The sequence below is a fragment of the Lottia gigantea genome (genome assembly GCF_000327385.1).
Source record: "Lottia gigantea unplaced genomic scaffold LOTGIsca_9, whole genome shotgun sequence".
NCBI classification, from domain to species: Eukaryota; Metazoa; Mollusca; class Gastropoda; family Lottiidae; genus Lottia; species Lottia gigantea.
Window position 1 is genome coordinate 1153749 of NW_008710950.1, and position 26470 is coordinate 1180218.

The 26470-nt window shown below is 30.7% G+C and overlaps 1 protein-coding gene across 1 annotated transcript; it reads left to right on the forward strand.

Moving 5' to 3' along the window:
• Positions 1 to 596: 596 nt before the first annotated feature.
• On the forward strand, positions 597 to 25109 carry LOTGIDRAFT_211332 (hypothetical protein; the record flags this gene model as incomplete). Its single annotated transcript, XM_009068248.1, has 23 exons — positions 597 to 839; positions 7666 to 7755; positions 8842 to 8877; positions 13398 to 13459; positions 13591 to 13699; positions 16227 to 16382; positions 17991 to 18059; positions 18271 to 18413; positions 18737 to 18861; positions 19072 to 19169; positions 19842 to 19934; positions 20064 to 20153; positions 20460 to 20564; positions 20732 to 20888; positions 21180 to 21350; positions 22251 to 22399; positions 22612 to 22778; positions 22985 to 23053; positions 23414 to 23530; positions 23775 to 23922; positions 24124 to 24219; positions 24420 to 24561; positions 24976 to 25109. The coding sequence occupies 23 exons, from the start codon at positions 597 to 599 to the stop codon at positions 25107 to 25109; spliced, it is 2769 nt and encodes a 922-aa protein (XP_009066496.1).
• Positions 25110 to 26470: the final 1361 nt, after the last annotated feature.

Below are 26470 nucleotides of genomic sequence, written 5' to 3' on the forward strand. Positions count from 1 at the left end.
CGAATTTTTGGCATCTGAATACCTAACTTCAGAGCTGATTGGAAATGTTATTTTCTAGTTTTTACTATCTGAAAGATGCCAATAATGCTGTTTTATGTTTATATTATTTAGTTGAACACATGACAGGTGAGCTTCTGATAGGATTCTAATCATGTATACATTGCTCTACATATTTGACAGTGCTCTAATGCATTTGATAAAGTTAATTGGCCTAAAAAAAAAATGATATGAATTAACTTATCGAAAGCTGTATTTTGATGTGCAAAATGATGTTTTGAACAATTGAATGAAATTGGTCTAGATTATTTATTGCCCATCACATTTGCATTAAATTAAGAATTTTTAATTAAATGATATATTTTATAGGTTTGAAAAGTTGATTAGAGTACAAGATGTGTTTGCAAATGTAATCATGGGTCAAATGTCATTGATACAAGAAAAAAAAGTTAGCCTTAAGACCCTAACTGTAGTGGCTACTTAAAAATAAAAGAATGGACAAAAGCTTTGTCTTATTTTAATAAAGAAATAGATAATAGAGTGCTCTGGCAATGAGATGTGATAAATTTATCATTTCTGTGTTCTTTTAGAATAGCTTCATGTGTTATCAATTTACAGACTATTTTTTTTTGCAGTGTGAGGACAAAAAAGAAGACATGATGGCCAGTTTTAAATCAGAAAGGGCTTGTCTCTTAGATTATGAAGAAATAGCGGATATCTTAAAGACAAGCCTGGATCATGGCCTCACTGAAACAGAAGCTAAACAAAGATTAAAGTTGTATGGTGTCAATGATTTTGAAATATCACAAGATGAACCATTATGGAAAAAATACCTTGGACAGGTAAGGACTTATTATTATTTATTTATACTTTTTTGCTTTAAAAAGGAAGTATTTGTTGGTATAAGCTTGTATATCCAGTAAAATTCATTTGCGTCCCCTCCAACTCCCTTAACACAATGAGAAGAAATGGTTGGTGTGAAGATCTTTTATTAAAGATTAAAAGTATTGAAATATGAGTCTACATATATCTAAATAATAACAATAGCCCTTAACTCATATTCCAGTTGGGCTTAACAAATACTAAATTATGCCAAACACTCTGATAGGAGTCAAGCCGTGCAGAATAAAAGTTTCTGCACACGGTTCCCGAATGATGAGGTAACCACAAGTTCAAGAAACGAGTTCTGATTGGCTATGACGCAAATCATATTACCTTCATTAATATTCATTTATAGAAAATTGGAATAGGTACATATTTGTTATGATAGCAAATGTTTTCATGTGACTTTAGCCACTAGAACAAATGTAAATAATTGTCAACTATAACTAAGTTATGACCAAAGTTAAATATGATTTTTTATGAATCTATATATACATATTCAAGGATAGGACCAACCATAAATATATTTTTTAGTGGTAATAATAAGGCCAAACTTGTTCTGACTGGGTTTCTGGGTAAATATTTTAAACAACTTAGGTGTCAAAATGAATTTGGACATGTATGATTGTTGACAACTTTCAAGATGTATTAATACTAATAATGGATTCCTTCTGTACAATTTATGACATGTATTACATATAACTTCAACAATGTCAGGTTTTGAATGGGAGATAACTCTATGTGATTTAGAATTAGCAGTTAGTTACTCCAATAATTCAAATGTTGTTAATGATTCAACCAACAATAACATCTAACATATTGTTAAAGATTCTAATGGAAGCTTGAAAATTATTCCATGTACAGTAAACCATTGTATTGCTGGATGTTAAAGAGTGGCCTGTATCCTTCTTCTGATGGCCACTTTCTCTAATACCCTTCATTTTGTAAAAATATTCATATTTTCATCATCTGAAATTTTAATACCTGGCAAAAGCCGAATCTAGACAAAAGAAGGTATGCAAAATGTCTAAAAGCAAAGAAGATAAGATTCTTGTAAAGTTGATAAATATTAATGAACGTAAAGGTGCTCCAGATGTTCATACATGAACAGTTGACATCTGCGGTTTATTCAGATGTTGTTTTCGTTTTTTTTTATTTTATGCATGCTGAAACATTGTTAGTTTATGCTGTAAAAGTTTGCATTCTGTTTGCTGTGAAGCCACCAGTAAATTACGTATTTTTATATTATTCATCCGAAAAGTTCAGTTTTTTGAATGACCTTCCATTTAAGATTCAGGGACAATATTCTTCAATTTGTGGTAGTTATGTAACAAGCTTGAGTGAACTCTTGTTATGATGACAATCTTTAAGGTAGAGGGGTGAAATATGATATTAAAAGATTGGACAAAAGATTTCACGTCTTTGAATTGCTAAAAGCATTTGTAGGGTAGAAATGAAAAGGATTGCTGTACACAAAGGAGGTATTTTGAATTACTGATCAATCTAGGTTGGTATTTCGTTGGTGACAATGTGAAGTTATATTCTCCTTAACAGATTTTCTTTTACTGATGAATGAAAAATGCACATACTGGATTTTATTTCAATAAAATAAATCTTTATTATTATTCTGCTTGAAAAGAGATTAATGTAGAGTTGAGTTGCATGTTATATAAACATGATATAATATATGTGTACAAACTTCTGTGGATTGTAAAGAAATATATCACGATTGTGTTGTAAAGTAAGGAATATGAAATAAATTCCTTGGAATAGTAAAGTACTCTAAATATTTAATTAAGCATCTGACAGCTTAAGTTCAGGTTTCTGTTTATCATTTTTAAATGCTTACACGGAAATGTGTGTATATTGATGAGATCTCAGTAAATTTGAATTTGGCAATTATTAGATGTTTTAAGTTATTGCCCTTTGCTTACCGGTACTAAAAGATTTCAATTTTAGTGCATAGATATGATAGTGATTACAAACTATAACCAATCTTGATGAAACTAAGTATTCATTGGTAAGCTTATGCATTATATTTATATATATATATGGGTTTTATTGTAGTCAAATTTGAATTTGGTAATAATCAGATGACCTGTTTTCAGATCTGTCTAGTCTGCACATTTACGCTATTGTTCAGTGTTATGGTTGAGTTGAGCTCTATCAAGTGTTAAAATAAATACTAAAATGCCTATTACTTTATTCCTTTGGTGCCTTCCCACAAAGTCATTGCTAGAAAATTACAAATTCCCACTAAGTCACCATTTTATTTTCTTTGATGGTTTACAGTTATGCCGCTACGGGATTAAAGTTGTTAAGAGCTCATTAACGGTGACATAAATTCATGACAATCGTTCACTATTTATTAACATGACTAATTATCAGTGTCACTCATTGTTTGGCATCTTTGGTATTACCAATGGTTCCATACGATATGGTGTGGGATGTTTTTATCAATGCCATGGGTGATATGCCAGACGACCTCAGATTAGTAGAACTTGCAGACTACGTTACAAGTCAATGGTTGGAGGGGGTTTATGGATTACATGAATGGAACCATTATGGTTCGGACACCCCAAGAATCAACAACAACTTAGAAGACTGGCATAGCCGTGTAAAGAAACTTGTAGGAAAAGCCAACACCAACATATTCGAAATCATTAATTTCTTGAAAGAAGAGCAAGATGCCATGGAAATAAGGATGGTGCAGTATGCAGCCGATCAGCAGCAACCTCCCAAAAAACGAAAATACAAGACACTTGAATCAAGACTTACCAATAACATAGAACAGTATAGAAATAACGTACTAAATGTATACAAGTTTGCAGATTCTGTAACACATTTGTTAAAACTGAAATAGTAAATGTTGTAAATAAATGAATTAGTTAAAGAATATTGTTAATTGGCTACAACCCGATTACATCGGCTTAAGCGTACTATGATAACATCCAGTAATCCTATTGTTCTCAAAATCCATTTTTTTGACAAAATTCCCACTATGTCACCGTTTTTATACGCCCACATGAATATGTGGTTGTATATTGTTGTCGCCCCTGTCCGTCGGTCCGTCCGTCAACATTTCTTGTGAGCACTATAGAGACTACAGTTTTCATCTGATTTTGATAAAACTTGGTTCGAATTTGACATATTTTTGAATTTGAACGTTTTTTGAGATATTGCCCTTGACTTTGTAAAACGTGTCGAAATTTGTTAAAAATAGTCCATGAGCAGGATTGAAGCTACAGTTTTCGACCGATTCTGATGAAACTTAGTGTGATCATTGAAATTGATAAGATCTCGGACAGTTCTAACTTGACGCATTTTGCGATGAAATGTTTTTGAGTTATTGCCATTAACTTACGAAAAACGCGCCAAACTTTGTTTGTGAGCACAATAGAAGCTACAGTTTTCATCTGATTCTGATGAAACTTGTTGTGATCTTTGGAATTCATAAGATCTCGGACAAGTTCTAACTTGACGCATTTGCGATGAATGGTTTTTGAGTTGTTGCCCTTGACTTTGTTAAACGCGTCGAAATTTGTTAAAAATAGTCCATGAGCAGGATTGAAGCTGTTTTCAACTGATTCTGATGAAACTTAGTGTGATCATTGAAATTGATAAGATCTCGGACAAGTTCTAACTTGACGCATTTTGCGATGAAATGTTTTTGAGTTATTGCCATTAACTTACGAAAAAGGCGTCAAACTTTGTTTGTGAGCACAATAGAAGCTACAGTTTTCAACCGATTTTGATGAAACTTGTTGTGATCATTGGAATTGATAAGATCTCGGACAAGTTCTAACAAGAGATATTTTTTATGAACATTTTTTGAGTTATTGCTCTTGACTTGGTAAACACACATCAAAAGTTGTTTTTTGCCCTTGATTAGAGCTGTGTGATTTAATTGTTTGTTGTATTTGGGTTATTGATATTGATTTTAAAAAATTTCGTGGAATTATTCAGCATAAATAATTTCTTCAATATGAGAAAATACGTACTTTAGTCACTAAAGACTGTTTTATTATTTCTGACAGCTGCCAGTGGGCGTATGTTACTTTGCATGGCAAGCTATCTTTAAAAATTTTGTAGAATTACTAAGGATAAATAACTGGTATATATATATATATATATCATTGAATTCAAACTAATAAAATTTCTTCAATATGAGAAAATTTGTACTTTAGTCACTAAAGACTGTTTTATTATTTCTGACAGCTGCCAGTGGGCGTATGTTACCTTGCCTCGCAAGCTATCTTTGGTTTCTACATGGTTAATTAAGATCCAAGCGGTGACTTCATGGGCATGAACCATTCCTTTGACCTGTTTTAGATAAAAACCATTGAGGATTAGTGGTGATTTCAAGCCACAATTTCAAGTGGAGGAAATGGGGGAAGTTTAGATTAATCTATTTAGCATAGAAATATTGATAAGGCCATTTTTTTTTATTATTTGGTTTACGGATCCGCCAACGTTACTTTTTGTAAAATGAAAATAAAAATTTTTATTTGCAAGTTTTTTTTTTATTGGTGTAGTTCCCACTGACCAGTAACGTTTCCATACATGTATGTTGTGGAAATAAAAATACAAAAACCCCTTTTATTTTCGTGTAACTAGACTACAAATCTTCTGACACGATTCCTCTGGGTTTTGTTCTATCTTTCCAATATTTCTCGTGTTATGACCTTGACACAGACAGGTATATTATCTCCCTTGAATACAAAACAACTCTGACCATAGACAGTAGCATGAGTAGGACATGCAAACGTCCTGCAGTTTTCAGTTGGCGATTCTTATTTTCGATTTTTTCAATTGTCAAGGGATCTTTAACGTGCTCAAACTGCAGTACTTGGGGACTCACTTTATTGAAAAATATGTAGGCAATTGGAATTGTTTTGCTTGTCTTGTACGGATTTTTATTATCTAGACTCACTCCTGGATTAATTAAAAAATAGTATTTTATTTAAGCAATATTTATTCATAATTTATAAATTTTAACAAACTTTAAGGGTCTGCATTAATAACTGAAAATGCAATGAATACTTATTTTCTATTGCTGGATGAGTCATACTCATCATAGACTGCCTTGTTTATATCTCGATATATAAACGAAAGTAGAATTATTTTCTGTGCAAGTTAAACGGTTTTTGAATTTTTGCCATATATGTAGAAGTAGAAGAGAAGATTCAAAGTAGTATTGTTAGTCTTAGAATATCTTTGGCAAATTTCATATTACATAAACACTCATTTAAAATGCTGTAGGCCTATTTCACAGCAAGTACATATGGTCAAAACGTTCTAGTCCAACATGAAAATCTTTTTTAAAACTTTAACCATGGCTTTCCGATTTTAAATTTTTTTTTTATTCCCTCCATAGCTACTGATATTTTTAGGTAGTATAGAATAATATAAAATAAATTTCAGGTGGTCCATTTTTTAATTTTATTTATTTCGTCCTCCGACATCCATGGTTAACAAAAAAAAAATCTGTAAACCAAGTAATAAAAACAAAATGGCCTTATGAAAACTGTTTATTAAAGATGGCTTTATGTAATTTTACAGTAAGGTGGAGCAGAAACTTTTTGACTATTGTTGTTTATAATGAATTATCCATGTATTCTGAATCTAAAGAAATGATTGTGTATGAAGAAAGTCTTTAAGAAAACAAAAAACTCAAATCGGCTTGACAGCGGACCATTTGAAAATTTCAATAAGCTTATATTATAAATTAAAATAGGGTAACCCATCTTTGATATTGAAGTTAATTATGACTTACTTCATTAGTTGATTGATTGTTATTGTGTTATGATATGATTTCACTATAAGGAAGTTAGGCTTATAAGTCTTGACTGCATCTTATAAAGATTGCCAAGTAGTATCCTTCCTTCATTCATCAGTTATTGATTTAGGATTCAACATATTGTATTTTTACTAGAGCAAGGCCAAAAGAAATGAAGAATTTATTGATCTTCTATTGGCTAGGTTAGGAACATTTATAGAACTGTCAGGTAAAGGTTAATTACTACAACTTTTAGTTAGTGAAATATATGGGACTAAATTTGCCCAGAAACAATAAAAGTGATATTTCAAGTTAAGTTAGGATATACATGTCTAAAAATTCGTGTAAATTCTTTTAAATTCATGTACACAAAGCAAAAAAACTGACAATTTTTAATTAATCAAATATGTTTTGCTAAGTATCTCAAGAATTGTATCATGATTGGGAGCATATACAGAGAGTGCTACATTTATTTGTTTATTTATGTAGTCAAGGTATCTGTATTAAAGACTTATCAAAAGTGATTGTAAAAATATTCAATATAAAACGTGACACTTCCCCATGATAGAAATGGTTTATTTAATATAGTGATGTTTGCTGTTAATGATCTGATTAAAATGCTGATTTGAATTATGAGGCAACAAATGTTATACTTCATTTAAATATTTACTAATGAAATTCTTTGTTGAAAAAACAGATTGACTGACTAAAAACGAGGAATTTATATTCATTATCAACATAAACATTGATATACAGTCTATATTAAATGGTGTCTTATAAAATTAGAATTTTGATAAATTAAACTCAAAGAAGAATTTGGTTAGAGCATAGATGGGCGGCATATTAAGCATATTCAGGAATAATTCCTGAAAAAAAAAACATAAATTTAACAAGGTAGACTGCATTTGCATCAGATTGTTTTCTTTCTATTGTGTTTTTATTCAAATATTTTATGATGAATACAAAAAAAAGACAGTGTATTAAAATGATGTATTTCAATATTTCAGTTTAAAGATCCATTAATATTACTCTTATTGGCATCAGCAGTAGTAAGTGTTTTTATGAAACAGTTTGATGATGCTGTTAGTATAACAGTGGTAAGTATCAACATATATTTCTCTTCTCTCTGATCTATTCTCCTCTACTATCTTGTATTTTATTTCTCTACTCTCTGATCTATTCTCCTCTACTCTACTATATTGTATTCTATTTCTCTTCTCTCTGATCTATTCTCCTCCACTCTACTATGTTGTATTCTATTTTCTCTATTCTATAATCTATTCTCCTCCACCCTACTACGTTGTATTCTATTTTCTCTATTCTATGATCTATTCTCCTCCACCCTACTACGTTGTATTCTATTTTCTCTATTCTATAATCTATTCTCCTCCACTCTACTACGTTGTATTCTATTTTCTCTATTCTATGATCTTTTCTCCTCTACTCTACTATGTTGTATTCTATTTTCTCTACTCTATGATCTATTCTCCTCAACCCTACTATGTTGTAGTCTATTTCTCTACTCTATAATCTATTCTCCTCCACTCTACTATGCTGTATTCTATTTTCTCTACTCTATGATCTATTCTCCTCCACTCTACTATGTTCTATTCTATTTTCTCTACTCTATAATCTATTCTCCTCCACTCTACTATGTTGTATGCTATTTTCTCTACTCTATAATCTGTTCTTCTCCATTCTTCTACAACCTAGTGTTAAGAGTGAAGAAGTTCCTAAAAACTTCGATGTAAAGCACTGGCCAAGGTCACAAATAAAGAGATAAATGTTCAATACAAGATAAGGTGAAGTTAGCATAGTTAGTATTAAGTTAAAAAAAAAACCACGAGTAATCTACAATAAACAAAAGTCTATAATATGAAAGTTTTCTTGTTACCAGTTCTAAAAGAAAAGAGTATGAATAGGTTCTGAAAAGATAAACATCTATATATAAGGATTAGAATATATTATACTTAATGAGCTAGAAAATAGAGAGGGGGGTTAAGTATTATTGGATTCAATGGGATCGAGTCTACTACGGACCAGAAAATTACTAAGGTTTTTATTGCGCTTATAGGCAATTACAAGTCGTTTGGTATATACATTCGGAAATCTGTTCTGTAATTCACTGTAATACTGTTTGACGTTAAATATCTCTTATCATTGTCTCTCTGTTTATGTTTCAGGCTATTACAATTGTTGTTACAGTAGCATTTATACAGGTAAGACATAGTTGCAATGGCTTATTTTGAGGGTTTGGGGATTGTAGGAATCTCTACAGTAGATGTATGCAGTAAATTTTCTGACTAGAATAGAAATTGGTTTACAGTTCACTGGTGGCCCGTGGATAGTCCAAGGCTCGAAATAAGCGTCCAGACACGGACATTGCCCGGTACAATTTCGGCAAATGTCCGGTACAATCTAGTTTGAGCCGGACATTTTTGTCCGGTACCAAATCTATGAAAAAATATAGTTTTTCATGAATTATCGCGATTCTGACTGTTAATATTCCAAAAGACGTCAAGGTTGTGTGTTCTTGACAAATGTTCTTTTTTGCATAACAGATTGACATTTCTCGCCTCACTAAAGAGTTCGGAACGGCAATAACATAGTCTAGATCATCCAGATTACTAGCACCTAGAGAAGACATGCAAGGTCTGGATGATCAAGTCAAAACATTAATGAACGGTGTACTCTTTAGACCAAATGGCATGGGTACTCGTATCATTCATTACACCATATAAACAGAAATATGCAACTTGACCATTCTTTTTTTACATGTTTTTTCAAATTTTTCAAGCTAACAATTTTCTTCCTGCAAAGCGTGCCTGTACTGATATGTCTCTGGATATGAAACAGCAAATTATTGGAGAATTATTCTGCTCTTCGCAGAAATATTTAGGTATGAAATTCGGTTAACGTCGAACAACAATAAGCAGCATTTTAAAACAAAAAAGAATTTTTAAAAAAGTTTGCCAACAATAATAATTCCAATAAAAAACGTATGTACAGTAGCTCAAAATATGAACAATTAAATAATAGTAACGTATACAACTGAATTGTCTTTTGTTGTCGAAACTCTGAGTACTCCAATACTCTCGCTAATGCGACATTATTTTGCGGTCCCAGTGTATGTCGGATTACCTAGAGTATACTGTATATATTATATGAAGACTACATGAAGTCTAATCACTCTTTGATTTCAAATATTATGCACTGAGCAGGAGGAAATTGTCAAGCACCATGTGAAATAAACACCGCCAGATGTTATGATTAGCGCGAGTATTCTTAAAACCGAAAGTAGAAAAATAATGTCCAATCAGAAGTTATTACTTCCGATGGTTTTTTTTTTATGTTCCTAGAACTTTTGAACAAGATACGATTTAATTTAATTACAGCCTTATCGTTCCCTGAGAGTCACTGGGAATATAAATAATCCTTATGGCCTATTTGAATTGCATAAACTATGTTTAACCTGTATTGCACTTGCAGGTGAGAATACGGTGAATTTCAGTCCTAAATTGATGGGTTTTAAATGCAATTTTTCAATTAAAAATACCATATTTTTTTATGTCTGGTACAAAATTTCAAATGTCCGACAAAAATTGAATTGTACTGGACAAAATGTTCGACCCACTTTCTGGGGTTATTTCAATCCTATGGATAGTCCATTTGTTAAATTTGTCAAAATGGATAACATATTTATGTCTCTACATGGTGTTCATAGTCTAAGTTAAGTCCAGGATAATATTAAACATGTAACACATTTCAATGAGTCAAGGTTAATAATTCTAAAACTTTCCAATAAATAATAGCCAATTTTAAATTTCATTTTCAAATAATATTCAAATGCCTACCAAGTTCCATTTGATAAAATGTGTAGCTTCAATCACATCACTAAGCCACATCAAAAATTCACAAGGGCAAAATTACAAAAATGGTTTAATTATGGCCAATTCAAGCATCAGCGATATATCGCAAATATGCATACCAAGTTTCATCAAAATCAGATAAACAGTTAAGTTTGCAAGTTATCGTATCTTCATGCCAAATTTGACAAAAGTGCATACAGGTATTTATTTTTACGTTTAGCCACTCTCTTTCTGGTGCTTTCTTAACTCAACAAAACTTGTCCTTGGGCAATTTTTTTATTATGGGTGCTTGCAACCATACTGAATTTCTGTTACCATTTTGTAATTCCTTTTTCCCATATATCCTACTATACCGCCTAAGTTTGATGTTAACTTATAGCGACTTTAAACATGTGAAATAAATTGCTATTTAAAGTGACTTCATGCTAGCTTTAAATGATTACACAATTTTTCAAAACATGGAAATATGGACATATATTGCTATCCTCCTTGTACGTCCACATTTCTTGTAGACATGATGGAGGCTATCAGTGTTTATCCGATCTTAATGACACTTGGTATGTATACATTGATCAGCTCCCGGGCAAGTTCAAATTTGGTAATGATGGGATGGAAGTTATTGGCTTGTATGTGCAATAGGGACTGCAGTTTTTATACAATCTTGATGAAACTTGGTATTATATATTGATGAGATCTCAGTCAAGTTTGAAATCAGTAATAATCCAACGAACCATTTTAGAATGTCCTTAACCTAGTAAAAAGTGCTTGTAGGCATGATAGAGGCTACAATTTCTATCTGATCCTGATGAAACCATTTATATATTGATAAGATCTCATTCAAGTTCAAAATTAGTAAACATCAGTTAAGGGGTTTCAGAGTTATTGCCCTTGACTTACGATAAACATGTTAAAATTTGCTTGTAGTGGGCATATATTGCCCTGTCTGGCAAGCTATCTTTATGTTATTTGCCTGACCTAATTTGTTTTCTCTCACTTATATTATTGCTTCAATATGGTTGATGTTTGAAACCAATCAACTTATTGATCAATAATTTCAACAATATTCTAGTACAGTACAGGTACTTTTAATATAGAAACAACTCAACAAGTGTAAAGTCTTGTTTATACTTGTTGCTATAATCGACAGCCATGACAATGTAGGCTATAGTGACAATGATGTACATAATAAAAATAGTGTTCTGACAGGAATATGTTTATGTTGCAATATTTTCTTTCAGTAAGGGAACAGATTCGTCACGTGTTCAACCAATTTTTAAATGGGGGGTGTATATTGCTGCTACCAATCTCTGTCCGTCCCTCCAACTGATATTGCTCGTAAACACTCTAGTAGGCACAATTCTTTACTGATTTTGATGAAAAACTCGTATGATTGTTTGTATTCACTCAAGGATGAACCCTATTGAAAATCAGAAAAAATCAAACAATATTTAGTATGAATTATTGCCCATGTTCTTGAAGTGCTCGTAAACACTCTAAAAGGCTTAAATCTTGGCGGATTTTGACAAAGCTTGGTGTGAGTGTTTGTATTCACCTAAGGATGAACCCTATTGAAATATCTAAAAATAATTAGTATCGGTTATTGCCCTTGTTCTTGAAAGCACGTTTGATTTTACTAATTTTAGCTTGTCAAAGAAGGTTTATTATTGACAGATTTTGACGAAATTTGTTGTGAATTTTTATTATTACCCAAGGATGAACCCTATTGAAAATCAGAAAAAATCAAAATACATTTAGCATGAGTTATTGCCCTTGTTCTTGAAAACGCGATCAATTTTAGTCTGTTAACATTCTGGAAGGCACAATTCTTGACAGATTTCGACAAAACGTGGTTATAGGTGTTTCCTATCTTGGTGTGAGTGTTTGTAATCACCCAAGAATCAGATAGATTGAAATATATTCAGTATGAGTTCTTGCCCTTGTTCTTGAACGCGTTCAATTTTTAGCTCCAGAAGGAACAAATCTTGAGGGATTTTGATAAAACTTGGTGTTAGTGTTCTTGAAAACATATTGAATTTTTAGCTTGTAAACATTCTAGAAGTCACAATTCTCGACAGATTTTGACAAAACTTGGTGCGAGAGTTTGCTATCACCCTTTTGAAAACACATTTAATTTTTAGAATGCAAACACTCCAGAAGGCACAAATTTTGACAGATCTTTGACAAAACTTGGTAATAATATTCAGTATCGCCCCAAAAAAAGTTCAAAAGAGGTGTATGACTGAAGGTTGAATATTTCATACTGGTAATTGTTACTGTAAAATTTTTATTCAAAATCAAAACGCCAGTTGCGTATATTACCTTGCCTTGCCAGCTATCTTACCTTAGTCTCAGAAACATGAATTTTTTAGCTAAGCTGATCAGTAATAGTGTTCGCAGCTCACCCTCGTAATTCGAAACTTCAAATCCATGTGTGTCCATGCGTTTGAATGTTAAAATGATGACTCATCTATTTAAGATACCCTGTGATATATAGAAATAAAGTGTTTGAATAAGAAATTTGATCTTGAAATAATATCATGTGTTCAACAATAGAAGAGCAGGCCCTTTCTGTTATAAAAGAGCTTCACTGAAAGGTTGATTTTGTGTGCTATGGATGAGTAAGCTTATTGACTAAGATTGTTGAAACAGTACAGTAAAATATTTAGGAGAGTATTAGTTAAGGTGATGTGTTTGTTACCATGGAAACAATATTTATCAACAACATGTTAATAGATTGAATTATGAATTTGTCACACACAGCTATTACTTAAGTTTCCAATGGTTTTCTTAAACTTCAAACTTAAAAATCATGTTATGAATGTGTAAGTTGGAGATCTTATACATTTTTGATGTGACTGTTCTTTTTTTAGGAATATAGATCTGAAAAATCTTTAGAAGCATTATCAAAATTGGTACCACCAAAATGCCATTGGTAAGTAATAATAGATATATTATAAGTTACATAATAATCAGTACAGAAATTGGGTAAAAACTATTTGATTATCAAAGTATAAAGCCACAGTCCAGGTGCTGATTCCATTCATTGCATTTATATTTTTTTAGTTTACGGAATGGTAAAGTCGAAACATTTTTTGCCCGTGATTTAGTACCTGGTGATATAGTATATTTAAGTGTAGGAGATCGTGTCCCAGCTGATCTTCGCTTATTTGAGGTAAGCCAATTATTTATTTATGATTCATTAATACATTAAGCTAGTTGCTAGTGAGAGAGACCGGAAGGGTCTGGTGATATGTTAAGCTGCATAATAGATTTAACTTTTCTAAGGCTGTGGTGGTATTTACTAAGTTGTATAATAGATTATGCTATATGCAAATATGACATAAGCATTTTTCAATGTAGAAACCACTTTTATTAATGAAATATATTTATGAGTTCTTTAACAGTTAAAGATAGCCCAACATATACAATTACACTGTTTGATATGAGTTAATGTATTTGATTTTAGCTTGTGACCACTCTAATAGCCACAGTTCATAACAGTTTTGAAAGAAACTTGGCAAATCATTAATTTTGAACTAAGACAACTAACATGAAACCTTGAATATGATAATTTACAATCTTTTGTAACAAATATTGATATATGTTTTATTTAGTGATTTTGGTTTATTTACAAACAAGCTAGGAATGTGAGGTTTTGATCACAAGATGTGCTCTTCTGCAAGCTTTCGAACAGTAAAAAAGGACCAAATATGTCATTACAAGGTTTCAAGCAGTCACCAACGATATGTTACATTGCCTGGCAAGCTATCTTAAATTCTGAATTCAGCTGTTTTTTTTGCTCATAAGATTCATGTTCGATCAAACACATCAATATAATCAATAAAATATTACAGGTATATGTCCTGGATCAGCTAATATGTAGCTGTGGTATTAAAAAGAAATGTAGATCTTTTTATAGAATATAGAAATAAACTCAGCTTTGTTTACATGACCTACTTTGCTGGCTCACATTCATTTGTATATATATATATATATAATACATCTATCTTTTCTGATAAAAATGTTTTAATTCACATACCAAAATCTTTAGTATGTCCATAAATGTGTTTATTTTGTAATATTACAACTACTTCTAAATGTCATTTAAAGTGATCCTACGTCTTAGAATGAACATAAAATTTAAGTTCTCGAAAAGGTCAATATGAGTATATTATATTCATCAGTAAATTTACCTGGTGTCATAAAGTTACCACAGAATCCCTGTAAAATCTGGAAAATTCATAAAACTAAGTAATTATTGAAAAAAGCTTAATCTTAATATTAGGCTAAGCGTTTTTCAGTAGTTAATTGCATATTTATCGATAAATGAATAATTACTAAGTTTTTTGGATTTATCTGATTATTTTCATCTTGTTATGTTATTTATGACACCAGGTATATTTACTGATGAATATATTGGCCAAGTTTAAAATTCTTAAATTTTATGTTTATTCTAAGACGTAGTTTTACTTTAAAGAATATCTAAATAATGTGTTTGCTTTAATTCACCAATTTAATTTGACCAATTATTAGATATATTTAAGAACAATCATTGATTCTATAAATGTTTTAAAATATTTCCAAGTAATTCTTCCTGTTTTGATTTGATTTTTGAATACAAATTGCATTTGCTTTGACCCAGTTTGATTGACAAATATAACTGATTGACTTGTTGTAGATCAGTGATTTGAGTTTGTGATATGTAATGCTCTATAATTTTGTTCATATTTCAATTGATTTTAACTGGTAATATTAAGTTGTTAAGATCCTTCATGCTGAACAAAATGTTTGATTTAGCAAAATTCTTTAAATTCTATTCTAAAAAATAATAAGTATCAGTTATTGCCCTTGAAAATGCGTTAAATTTGTAGCACGTACACACTCTAGAAGGCACAATTCTTGGTGGATTTTGACGAATCTTGGTGTGAGTGTATGTAATCACCCAAAGATGAACCCTATTGAAAATCAGAAAAATCGAAAAATATTTAGTATGAGTTATTGCCCATGTTCTAAGAAATGTGTTCAAGTTTCAGCCTGTAAAAACTCTAGAAGGCCCAATTCTTGACAGATTTTGATGACATTTGGTAATATTAATCAGTATCACCTCAAAAAGTTCAAAAGAAGTGTATGTCTGAAGGTTGAATATTTCATACTGGTAATTGTTACTGTACTGTCGAATATTTCTATTTAAAATCAAAGCTGCCAGTATGCGTATATTACATTGTCTGGCAAGCTATCTTATGATTTATCATGAAATTTAGTCATTATTAAAAAGTGTCATGATTTTCAAGTCTAAAAGTAGGGCCCACCAGTAGAATTTATGGTTTCATATCTTACTTGTAACAATTCAAAGAGTACTTATGTTTTATTGCTACAGTTATCACATGTTTTATTGTTAATTTTATGTTTTGTTCAAGAAGATTGATCAGTAATCTGCACACTTCTAGCTAGCCCAATAACTATGGCCAACCAAGTTCCTCAGGCATCATAAACATATTATATTAGAGTGCAATCATTTTGTGAAGATGTGATTTCTGCATTCTTGTGATAATTTTTAGTATTAAGACATAGTCAATCTTGGTTTTTATATGGTTGACTCACGAAGCATGAAGTTTTATATTATATCTCCACTATAATATTATACATTATGATTACCTTATAGATTCATGATTATAAATAGTGGAAACATTATATTTTAGGCAGTAGATATGTCTATTGATGAATCAAGTTTTACTGGTGAAACTGAGCCAGTCAATAAACAGACCAACATATTAAATAAAGGTTCTACTAATGGTATATCTAGTAGAACGAATATAGCTTTTATGGGTACTCTAATACGATGTGGCAGGGGCAAGGTAAGAGCTTTTTCTCTTCTTTTATGTGAAAATGTGTATATTGTGTTTGTTGTTTGTTTGAATATTGTAGTATTGCTATGTCAGCAGTTATGAAATATACATGATTGTAACAAGTATTACCATGATGATGGCATTTTAAGTAGCTCTGTCTTTAATCTGAATTTTGTCTGATTTTTATACGCCCACATCTCTCTATGTGGACGTATATTGTCGGCACCCCTGTCCGTCCGTCCGTCAACATTGGCTTGTAAATGCTCTAAAAACTAGTTTTTTTGATGGAATCAAATGAAATTCGGTATGTGTATACATATTATAAAAGATCAAGTTCGAATTTGAGCTATTTGCGACCGTTAGAAGCAGAGTTATTGCCCTTGCCCCAAAATCTTGAATATTTACCATCTGCATGCCATGGTGGGCGTATATGGCTGTGGTCCACTATCTTGAAAATGGCAAGTGAAGAAGATGATTTAATTACATTACAGGAACTAATACAACCCCTAGAGGCTTTCTTACCAATTTTTATACGCCCACATGAATTGGATGAAAAGGATGAACCCTATTGAAAATCAGACAAATCGAAAAATATTTACTATGAGTTATTGCCCTTGTTCGTGAAACGCTCGTAAACACTATAGAAGGCACAATTCTTGATGGATTTTGATGAAACTTGGTATAAGTGTTCGTAATTACCCAAGGATAAACCCTATCGAAAATCAGAAAAATTGAAAAATATTTAGTACGAGTTGTTGCCCTTGTTCTTGAAAACGCTTGCAATTTTAGCTCGTAAACACTCTAGAAGGCACAATTATTGATGGATTTTGACGAAACTTGGTGTGAGTGTTGGTAATCACCCAAGGATGAACCCTATCGAAAATCAGAAGAATTGAAAAATATTTAGTATTAGTTATTGCCCTTGTTCTTGAAAACGCATTCAATTTTTAGTTTGTAAACACTCTAGAAGGCACAATTCTTGATGGATTTTGACGAATCTTGGTGTGAGTGTTGGTAATCACCCAAGGATAAACCCTATCGAAAATCAGAAAAATATTTAGTACGAGTTATTGCCCCTGATCTTGAAAAATCGTTCAATTTGTAGCTCATAAAAACTCTATAAGGCATGATTCTTGCCGAATTTTGACAAAACTTGGTTTTATTATTCATTATTGCGCTGAAAATTGAATATTTGTCTTCTAGAGTTTTCATGAGCTAAAGATTGAACACGTTTTCAAGAACAAGGGCAATAACTCATACTCAATATTATTCAGTATCGCCCTTAAGAGTTCAAAAAAAGTGTATGACTGAAGGTTGAATATTTCATACTGGTGATTGTTACTGTACTGCTAAATATTTATGTTCAAAATCAAAGCTACCAGTGGGCGTATATTACCTTGCCTGGCAAGCTATCTTTAACCTTGTCTTAGTTGCATTCCAAATTAAGTTCACCACCATAAATCCATGAGAGATATGAATGCAAGAGGATTTCATAAAACTTTGTATATTTGGCTTGATCCGGACTATTGAAGCATTTTTCCATAAAAAAAGTCCTGTGAGAGAGTAATTTTGAATTAAACATTCTACTCTAGAATATATTATTGTTATATTTTTCAGGGTGTAGTTATTGGTACAGGCGAAAGTTCAGAATTTGGTGAAATTTTTAAAATGATGAATGCTGAAGATGTGAGATTATATTTCTATCTAGCACTGTGGAGGCAGTTATGACACTAATTATCTTATTTCTACTTATGATTATGTGATGAGATGCAACATGTGTCAGGAGATTTAACACTGTACATAATACTGGACATATGTTTTAGATCCAAAAAGAGTGCACCAATTTATGCTGTTTACCTTGCCTAATGAATATGTAAATATATATATATTTTTTCAGGCACCCAAAACTCCCTTACAGAAGAGTATGGATACTCTTGGAAAACAACTATCATTTTATTCCTTCTGTATTATTGGTGTTATAATGTTGATAGGATGGATTCAGGGTAGAGGATTATTAGATATGTTTACTATTGGTGTTAGGTAGGTCTTTATTACTAATTTATTTATTTACTAATTTGTTCACTTGAGAGCACAATATTTCACTTTCATGGTGAATTAAAAATAAAATCAAATCCATATATCTGTATAATCAATAGTTTTAAATATGTACTTGTTACTTTTGGTGAGATGTTAACACTGTTGCTGATTAGCTTGGCCAAAAAATTCCAGTTTCTGCGAATAAGGTTCATTTGGTCAAATGGATGGCGAACCCGTCGCTTTAGATATATGTTCCCTTATTTGACTGCAGTGACAAACCTAATATCTCATTTCAATATCTAATGTTATATCTTGTTTATTTAAAGTTTGGCAGTAGCAGCAATTCCTGAAGGTTTACCTATTGTAGTAACAGTAACATTAGCTATTGGAGTTATCAGAATGGCTAAACAGAAAGCTATCATAAAGAAACTACCTATCGTGGAAACTCTTGGTAAGAACATGATAAAATATATTTTTCTTCCAAAAATATAATAGTTATTTATTGATGATCTATTATATGCTTATATTATATATATAATATACTTATTGTATAAACTTACACTGCAATTACATAAATATCTGACAAAATGGCTTATTATCTTGACAATAAAAATCAACTAGACAAATCTACTAGTTTAATTTTCTGTACATTTTATTTCAGGATGTGTGACTGTTGTATGTTCAGATAAAACAGGTACATTAACTAAGAATGAAATGACAGTTACACAGATATATACATCAGATGATCAACAAGCTGAGGTAGGTGTTCATACAATCATCAAGATTCTCATGGTGCTGCCAGTATAAGCTTATATACTCCATAACAGTTTAGGGCATGCTCATTAACCATTGTGTCCAAACCATTTATTATTATTTATCATGCTTCCTCGGAGCCATGGTAATACACGTGAGAAAAATTACGTATTCATAAATCACTTTGTTTGCGAACGTAAACAAAATGAAAGCAGTGTGCCATTACATATTTTGATGAATACGTAGACAATGGTACAGAACTGAGGAAGGTTTTTGTTAAAGAATTGAGAAAGTAAAACCTTACTTTGGAATATTTACTTGGAAAGAATGTGTTCTTATCTCTTCAAACAAGCGGCGGCAAAGCGGTGTTGTGTTTTGTTTACATAACCTCTTTTTCTTTCTCTTCTACCAGTTTGATAGATCAGATTTAGATGCCACCCATCTCATTTCCACCCCTCAAAAATGAAATGAAATAAGGCCCATGGCCCTGGAAAAATTCCACTCATTGTTCACTGCATGGTATTGCTTGTCTTCAAGATCACTTTTTACAGTCTTGTTTACCCAAACAGCAAGGGTAACTGACTCAAAATCGTTAATGTATCAAAAATGTTATTTGATCCTATATTTGAAATGTAAGTGCAAAATTACTTGAATACAAGATGTGAAATTTATCTCCAGGTTACTGGGGTAGGTTATAATGGAGATGGTCAAGTTATATCTGGAGGTGAAGCATCTAAAGGTGGAGCATCAACATTATCTAAAGTAGTTGAGGTAAGTTAATATATTTATTATCAATAATATCTATCTATATGTCAAATCTAGAAAAGTAGCAAATTATAACATAGATCATTTTTTATTGATTATGTCAAGTTTATTTATTGAAAAATTATAATTTTACAGGTTGGATGTGTATGTAATAATTCAGATATTACAAATGAAGGTTTACGTGGTCAACCTACTGAAGGATCATTATTAGCTTTAGCAATTAAGGTAAAAATTAAACTAAGACATGATTTTCTGTTTTTATCATATTCCTACATGTTTTCATGTTATAACATTGATATTTGATCTTCATTCTCTCAGTCTTTTGGAATTTGCTGCATACACCGAAATTTGTTATCATTTAAGATCAATAATTATTAAACTCATTCATTTGAGTTTATTCATTTTGTCTGAACACTCTGTACATGATATTTTTGGACTTATTCTTGTGTCAAATCCTCGATAATATCATATTTTAGTTATGTGGAAATCTCTGAATAAATTTCTATAATATAGTATTATATTTATTTTCAGATGCATGTGCAAGATTACCGAGAAAAATATACTAGGCTACAAGAATGGTCTTTTAGTTCAGAAACTAAATATATGACTGTTAAATGTCAACCTAAATTTGGGAATGTAAGTGTGTAGTCTCCTGGATAGTGTTTAACTTTCTACCATCAGATCCTTTTGACCATTGTCTGAAATAGTCACTATCTACCAGTGTTATGAAAATATCACATTGCCAAACTAGTTAGATTTTGTTGTGTTTGTTGTGTACTTATTTCCCTTGTATTGTTTTATAGGATAATGAACCAGTATATTTTGTAAAAGGTGCATTAGAAAGAGTATTACAGATGTGTACACATATATTATATAATGGTACAACACAACCATTGACAGAGAAAAATGTACAGAAATATACTCAACAGGCTTCACGTATGGGCTCTGCTGGTCTCAGAGGTTAGTGCTGGTTTTCTGTTTTCAATTTCATTTTTATCAATGATTATGTATGAATGTTTTTTGTAGATTATAAGAATTACATATATATATGATCATTTCAGAAACTCGTTGACCATTCAAAGTAATATAAGTATAGTACTTACTTCGAGTAGCTCAACTGGATGACATGTAAGACAGGATACTGTAGAGCATTATTAGAATAAAGATCAAGATATATTTAGCTCTCATGTTTCTGTACTATTTTATTTTTGTAAAAACTTACGAATATAAATTTTTATGGTTATAATATAGTTTTATCAATGGCATATGGTAAAGAAATGAACAAGTTAATATTTGTTGGTATGGTTGGTATCATTGATCCACCTAGAGAAGGAGTACGAGAAGCTATATGGACATTATTAAGCTCAGGTGTTAGTATTAAAATGCTAACTGGTGATTCAGAAGAAACAGCTAAAGCAGTTGGTAAGTTGATGTATTTTCATAGATGTATATTGGTATGAGAACATTAAAACAGTATATCACTCAATATTTACATTTTACGTCCTCACATACTACAGTGAACCTATTGCATTTATTTACTGATGAACTACAAATTTCCTAAGTAATGACGTATTGACAACATAATGACGTGATCTCCTGTAACAACTTGAGATGAGGCTTATGAATACACAAAAACTTTCAACGAGAAATACACAAGTGGATGGAATATAATATTTGAGTTTCCGAGTGTTGAATATTTAAGTTATTTGTTTGTGTTATAGATGAACTTTCTAAAATGTGTTTTTCATTCGTTTGTAAAAAATTTACCTTGTACTATTTTACTATTTTATTTGTGTTGCTTTGTATTCATACATCATTGTAAGACTAGGTATGTAGGGGCGGGGCTAAAAGTTTATTGACAGGAGTTGTGTTGCTGTTTTTTCACACGTTTCTAACAATAATAATATAACTATATTATGGTTATAATTTTATCCTTAAAAGTACGATGATAGATTCTTGAACACTACCGAATGTAAATATAAAGATTGAATGTTGATTTCTTTTTGCGATCATTGGTTGATGAATGCCGAATTTTTACCTGATAAATCTAACATGAATGGCTTTGCTATTCATTCGAATTTACATGTGAAAAGTCTGAGTTCATCAACCAATGAATGCACACATTACATTCAATCATTAATTACTTTTTGATAGGACTTTCTCCTATGTTTTAAAGTTGTATTGATGTACAGTAGTTGATATTAAATATTTCACAATGAGTTTGTGGAGACTTAGAAAACTAGCAAAATCAAAATATATACCAATTCTTGAAAACTATGATATAAATGTTGAATTATATCATAAGTTTTTGTCTTTTTACAGGTGCAAGATTAGGATTATATTCATCTGGAGCCTCCTCATTATCTGGAGATCAAATTGATCAAATGGATATCAAAGATTTACGCAAAATTATCAACCAAGTTGGTGTGTTTTATAGAGTAACACCTCGACATAAATTAAAAATAGTCAAAGTAAGTTTTATTTGACCATTAACAGATTTTCAATATTATCATATGGGATTAGTTATTAGCAATAATTTGAAAATTTTGAATATTTTTTATATTTATAACATAATAAGTTAATTGGATATATTTATATGTATTATACTGTGGACATATGGTCCAAAGAATATAGTAAGACCTGAAATTTGATTTTAATTTACTTTTACAATTTTTTGCGATAGGCTCTACAATCTAATGGTGCTGTTGTTGGAATGACAGGCGATGGTGTAAATGATGCTGTAGCATTAAAATCTTCAGAAATAGGTATCTCTATGGGTAAATCTGGTACTGATGTATCTAAAGAGGCTGCAGATATGATTCTTGTTGATGATGACTTCTCTACTATTCTGTAAGTATGATTGAAATAGGAAGAACATAATTGACAAGAGCTTATCTTACATTTGTATATAAATCCATCATAAGGATATCATTTCCAATATTTAGATTAAAGAGAAATAAGCCAAGAAAGGCTTCTCGTGTGAATAAGACAAGATTTTTTCCTGAAGCTACGGACCACTTTAAATTATTTATATATTTTATCTTGCTCTATTTTAGATCTGCTATTGAAGAAGGAAAAGGCATATTTTATAACATTAAAAATTTTGTACGGTTTCAACTGAGCACGTAAGTTGATTTTACACTAGATATAATCAGATTATGATGTTGTTATATTATTATGAATTTTTTTTTGTATATGATATTACAATTTTACTAATCAATCTTTACCATTTTATATATATATATATATTTTTAAAATTTTCTAGAACTCTTTACAATTGATATATTGAGCATCATTTTTACAACAAAAGTATTTTGTTATTGTGAACTTATTCAAAAATCATACATTAATTTTTAAAGCATAGCATAATTAATTTAATTTTAACTTATCATTACCTTTTATATGTGTATAGAAAAATGTAAATTATACAGATTATGATGAACTCTGTAGAAGATAATTTGAACATACATTATTCTATCATGCAGGAGTATGGCAGCCTTATCATTAATAGCTTTATCAACTGTTATGAGTTTACCTAATCCTTTAAATGCTATGCAAATATTATGGATTAATATCATAATGGATGGACCTCCAGCTCAAAGGTCAGTAAATATTTATATTTTGATCAATCTTGCTTTCACTTGTCAGTGGTGCAAGTTGGAGGGTGTCACATGGAAAAACCTGTAAATATTTTTATAAAAATATACTGGGCTGTGCATGTTAAAAATCCCTTACAATTCAAAATTCTTGAATGCTACTGTCCTGGAAAATTTTCTGCTGTTTATATTATCCCAATTAGTTCTTTAGTTTGAGAATTCTAGGTTTATAAGTTATTTTATGTTATAGTTTGGGTGTAGAGCCTGTAGATCATGATGTGATAAGACAACCACCACGTAAAGTACGAGATCCTATATTAACTAAACAACTCATATTTAATGCTCTATTATCTGCTGTTATTATTGTTAGTGGTACATTATGGGTATTCTGGAGAGAGGTAAGATGATGTTTTAATTTTGTCTTTAATCTGAACACGGCTTTAAGATTTAAATCTTTCCACATTAATATAGCATTGTCTTATTGGTATATCCTCCATTATTATGTTTTGTTGTCAAGAATAACATATTATGAATAAAATGTTAAAATTACATTCTTCATTGCACATAAATAATGATGAACTGTTTTTCTGTTTTTCTAGATGAGTGATAACAAAATAACACCCCGAGATACTACTATGACTTTTACCTGTTTTGTATTTTTTGATATGTTTAATGCTTTAGGCTGTAGATCACAGGTATGTCTTCAACTTTTTTTTTAAAAGGAAAATTTTACTCCATGTACTTTTTAAGCCAGATCATAAACATTTGCAAAACTGCATATAAGTATTCTCTTGATCTGCTTTTATCTATATATTTTGTGGACATACTGTTTTGATTTAAAATGATTGTTATATGTAATGAATTTCTCTAACGACGATTTTCTTTTATCTTTCAGTCAAAGTCTATATTTCAAATAGGGTTGTTTACAAATAAAGTATTTTTATTAGCTGTTGGTGGGTCTATATTAGGTCAATTATTAGTTATTTATTTCCCACCATTACAACTTGTATTTCAAACAGAAGCACTCAGTATTGTAGGTAAGTACTGTGTGAACATTAACCATATTCTTTATACTCTAATATTGAAATTAATACATTGAATTTGTCCTACAGTTGCTATGCAAACATGTTCTAATAGCCCCCTTGTATTGGACAAATAAATAAATTCAATTAATAAATGTTTTGTTTTGTAAATTTGCTGACTTATGACTCATAGAATCTTTAACTCCATTCCAAAGTAGATGCCATGCAGCTGCAGTCATTCCATTTCACACTGCATTTTTCATTAGAGATTAAGAAATTAATTTATGAGACTTTATAATAACATATTATTGTGACTATGTCCTGAAACATCCATGCCTAAATTTGTTTTAAAAAGAATAAAGAATAGAGAATTTGTCAAATATCATTTCATATGTGACAATAAAAATATGTCTGTTTTTCTATTTCCAGATTTTGTATTTTTAATAAGTTTGACCTCAACAGTGTTTATAGCTTCTGAATTAAGAAAATGGCGTCAAAGAACTTGTGAGGATAAAAAACGTTTAGTGGTAGAAAATAAATATTATCCTGATAACTATGTATAGACTGGTAGTATCTATAGGATGATATATATTTTATAGTGTATATATGATACTGTGCTATTGTGATATGGTGTGAATGTGTGTAGAGAATCTACACCCCAGTGATAATAAACACTACATAAACAGTCAAGGGATGTCAATCCATTCTCTTTACAAATATTGTTATGGATATCTAGTGTTGGTGTTTCACTGCATAGAAAAGTAATTATTCCAAACTTACTGATCCCTCTATGCATATTTATTTTAGAAAGAATCATCAAGACTTACATTACGATACTGATAGTTCTGCTTCTAGTCTACTAGTCTGTCAATATTATATATAATACTGAGAAATGAAGAATAAACTTCTCAAATATTTTGTCTCGTGTATAATTGTAATTTAACACGTTTTGTGTAAAATATATAATATTAGTCTGATAAAATTGTTTGTACATACAGAGCCCAGAGAAATTGTGATAACCTATTTTTCTGCTGTTTGTACGAATTAATAGAAGTCTGTTTCTATTTGGTTCAAACAATATGATAAATCACTGTAGCATAGAAAAAATGAATATGATCAAAAGATAGTCAATTTATGTTGAATTGTTTACTATTATTTGATTGAAATGTGATGTTGCAAAATTTGCATGTTAAATCATCAAGATGTTGCCAATGGTGTCTTTGTTATCAGCTGTATGTTGTAATGCCTTATCACAGAAAGAGGAGAGCTTCTATTTTTGTAATAAATCACATTATGAGAGGGTTGTGCAATTCAATATTTAACAAGATCGCATTACTTGTAATATTGTGTTGGTTTGTACAGTGTAAAAATATTACTTTTTATTCATTGTCCATTCTTTGATGATCATGTCTAATTAATAAAATGAAATTAATAGTGCTGAATGCTGATACATTATAATTATTTTATAGCAGTTAATAATGTAACAAAACTGAAACTTCCTAAAAAATTCACCAAATGATGTAAAAGTGATCTTACCAATTATTTGATATCTTTCGAGATGAATCATATTTGAGTCAGGATTATCTAAGCAATCTTGATCTTATGCTCAAATCACAGAATTTCTTATAATTTAACATTCCATTCTCATTTCTTACTCTTTAAATGTTATCAGTAGAATGTCTTTTATGTATATAACATACCTTTAGTTAAACCATCAAGTTGAACAAAATATTGTTTTGCCAAAACATTCAAATAGAGTATTTTAAGTAAATGACTTTATGTTATGACATTTCACTGCCACTATATCAATCTGTGAACGTTCCCTTATTTGGGTATTTCCATTTTTCCAAATTGTATTATAGTTAAACCAATTTTTCATAGCTTAGAAATAAGTAATGCATTCTCTCAACAAGTAAATGTCTCG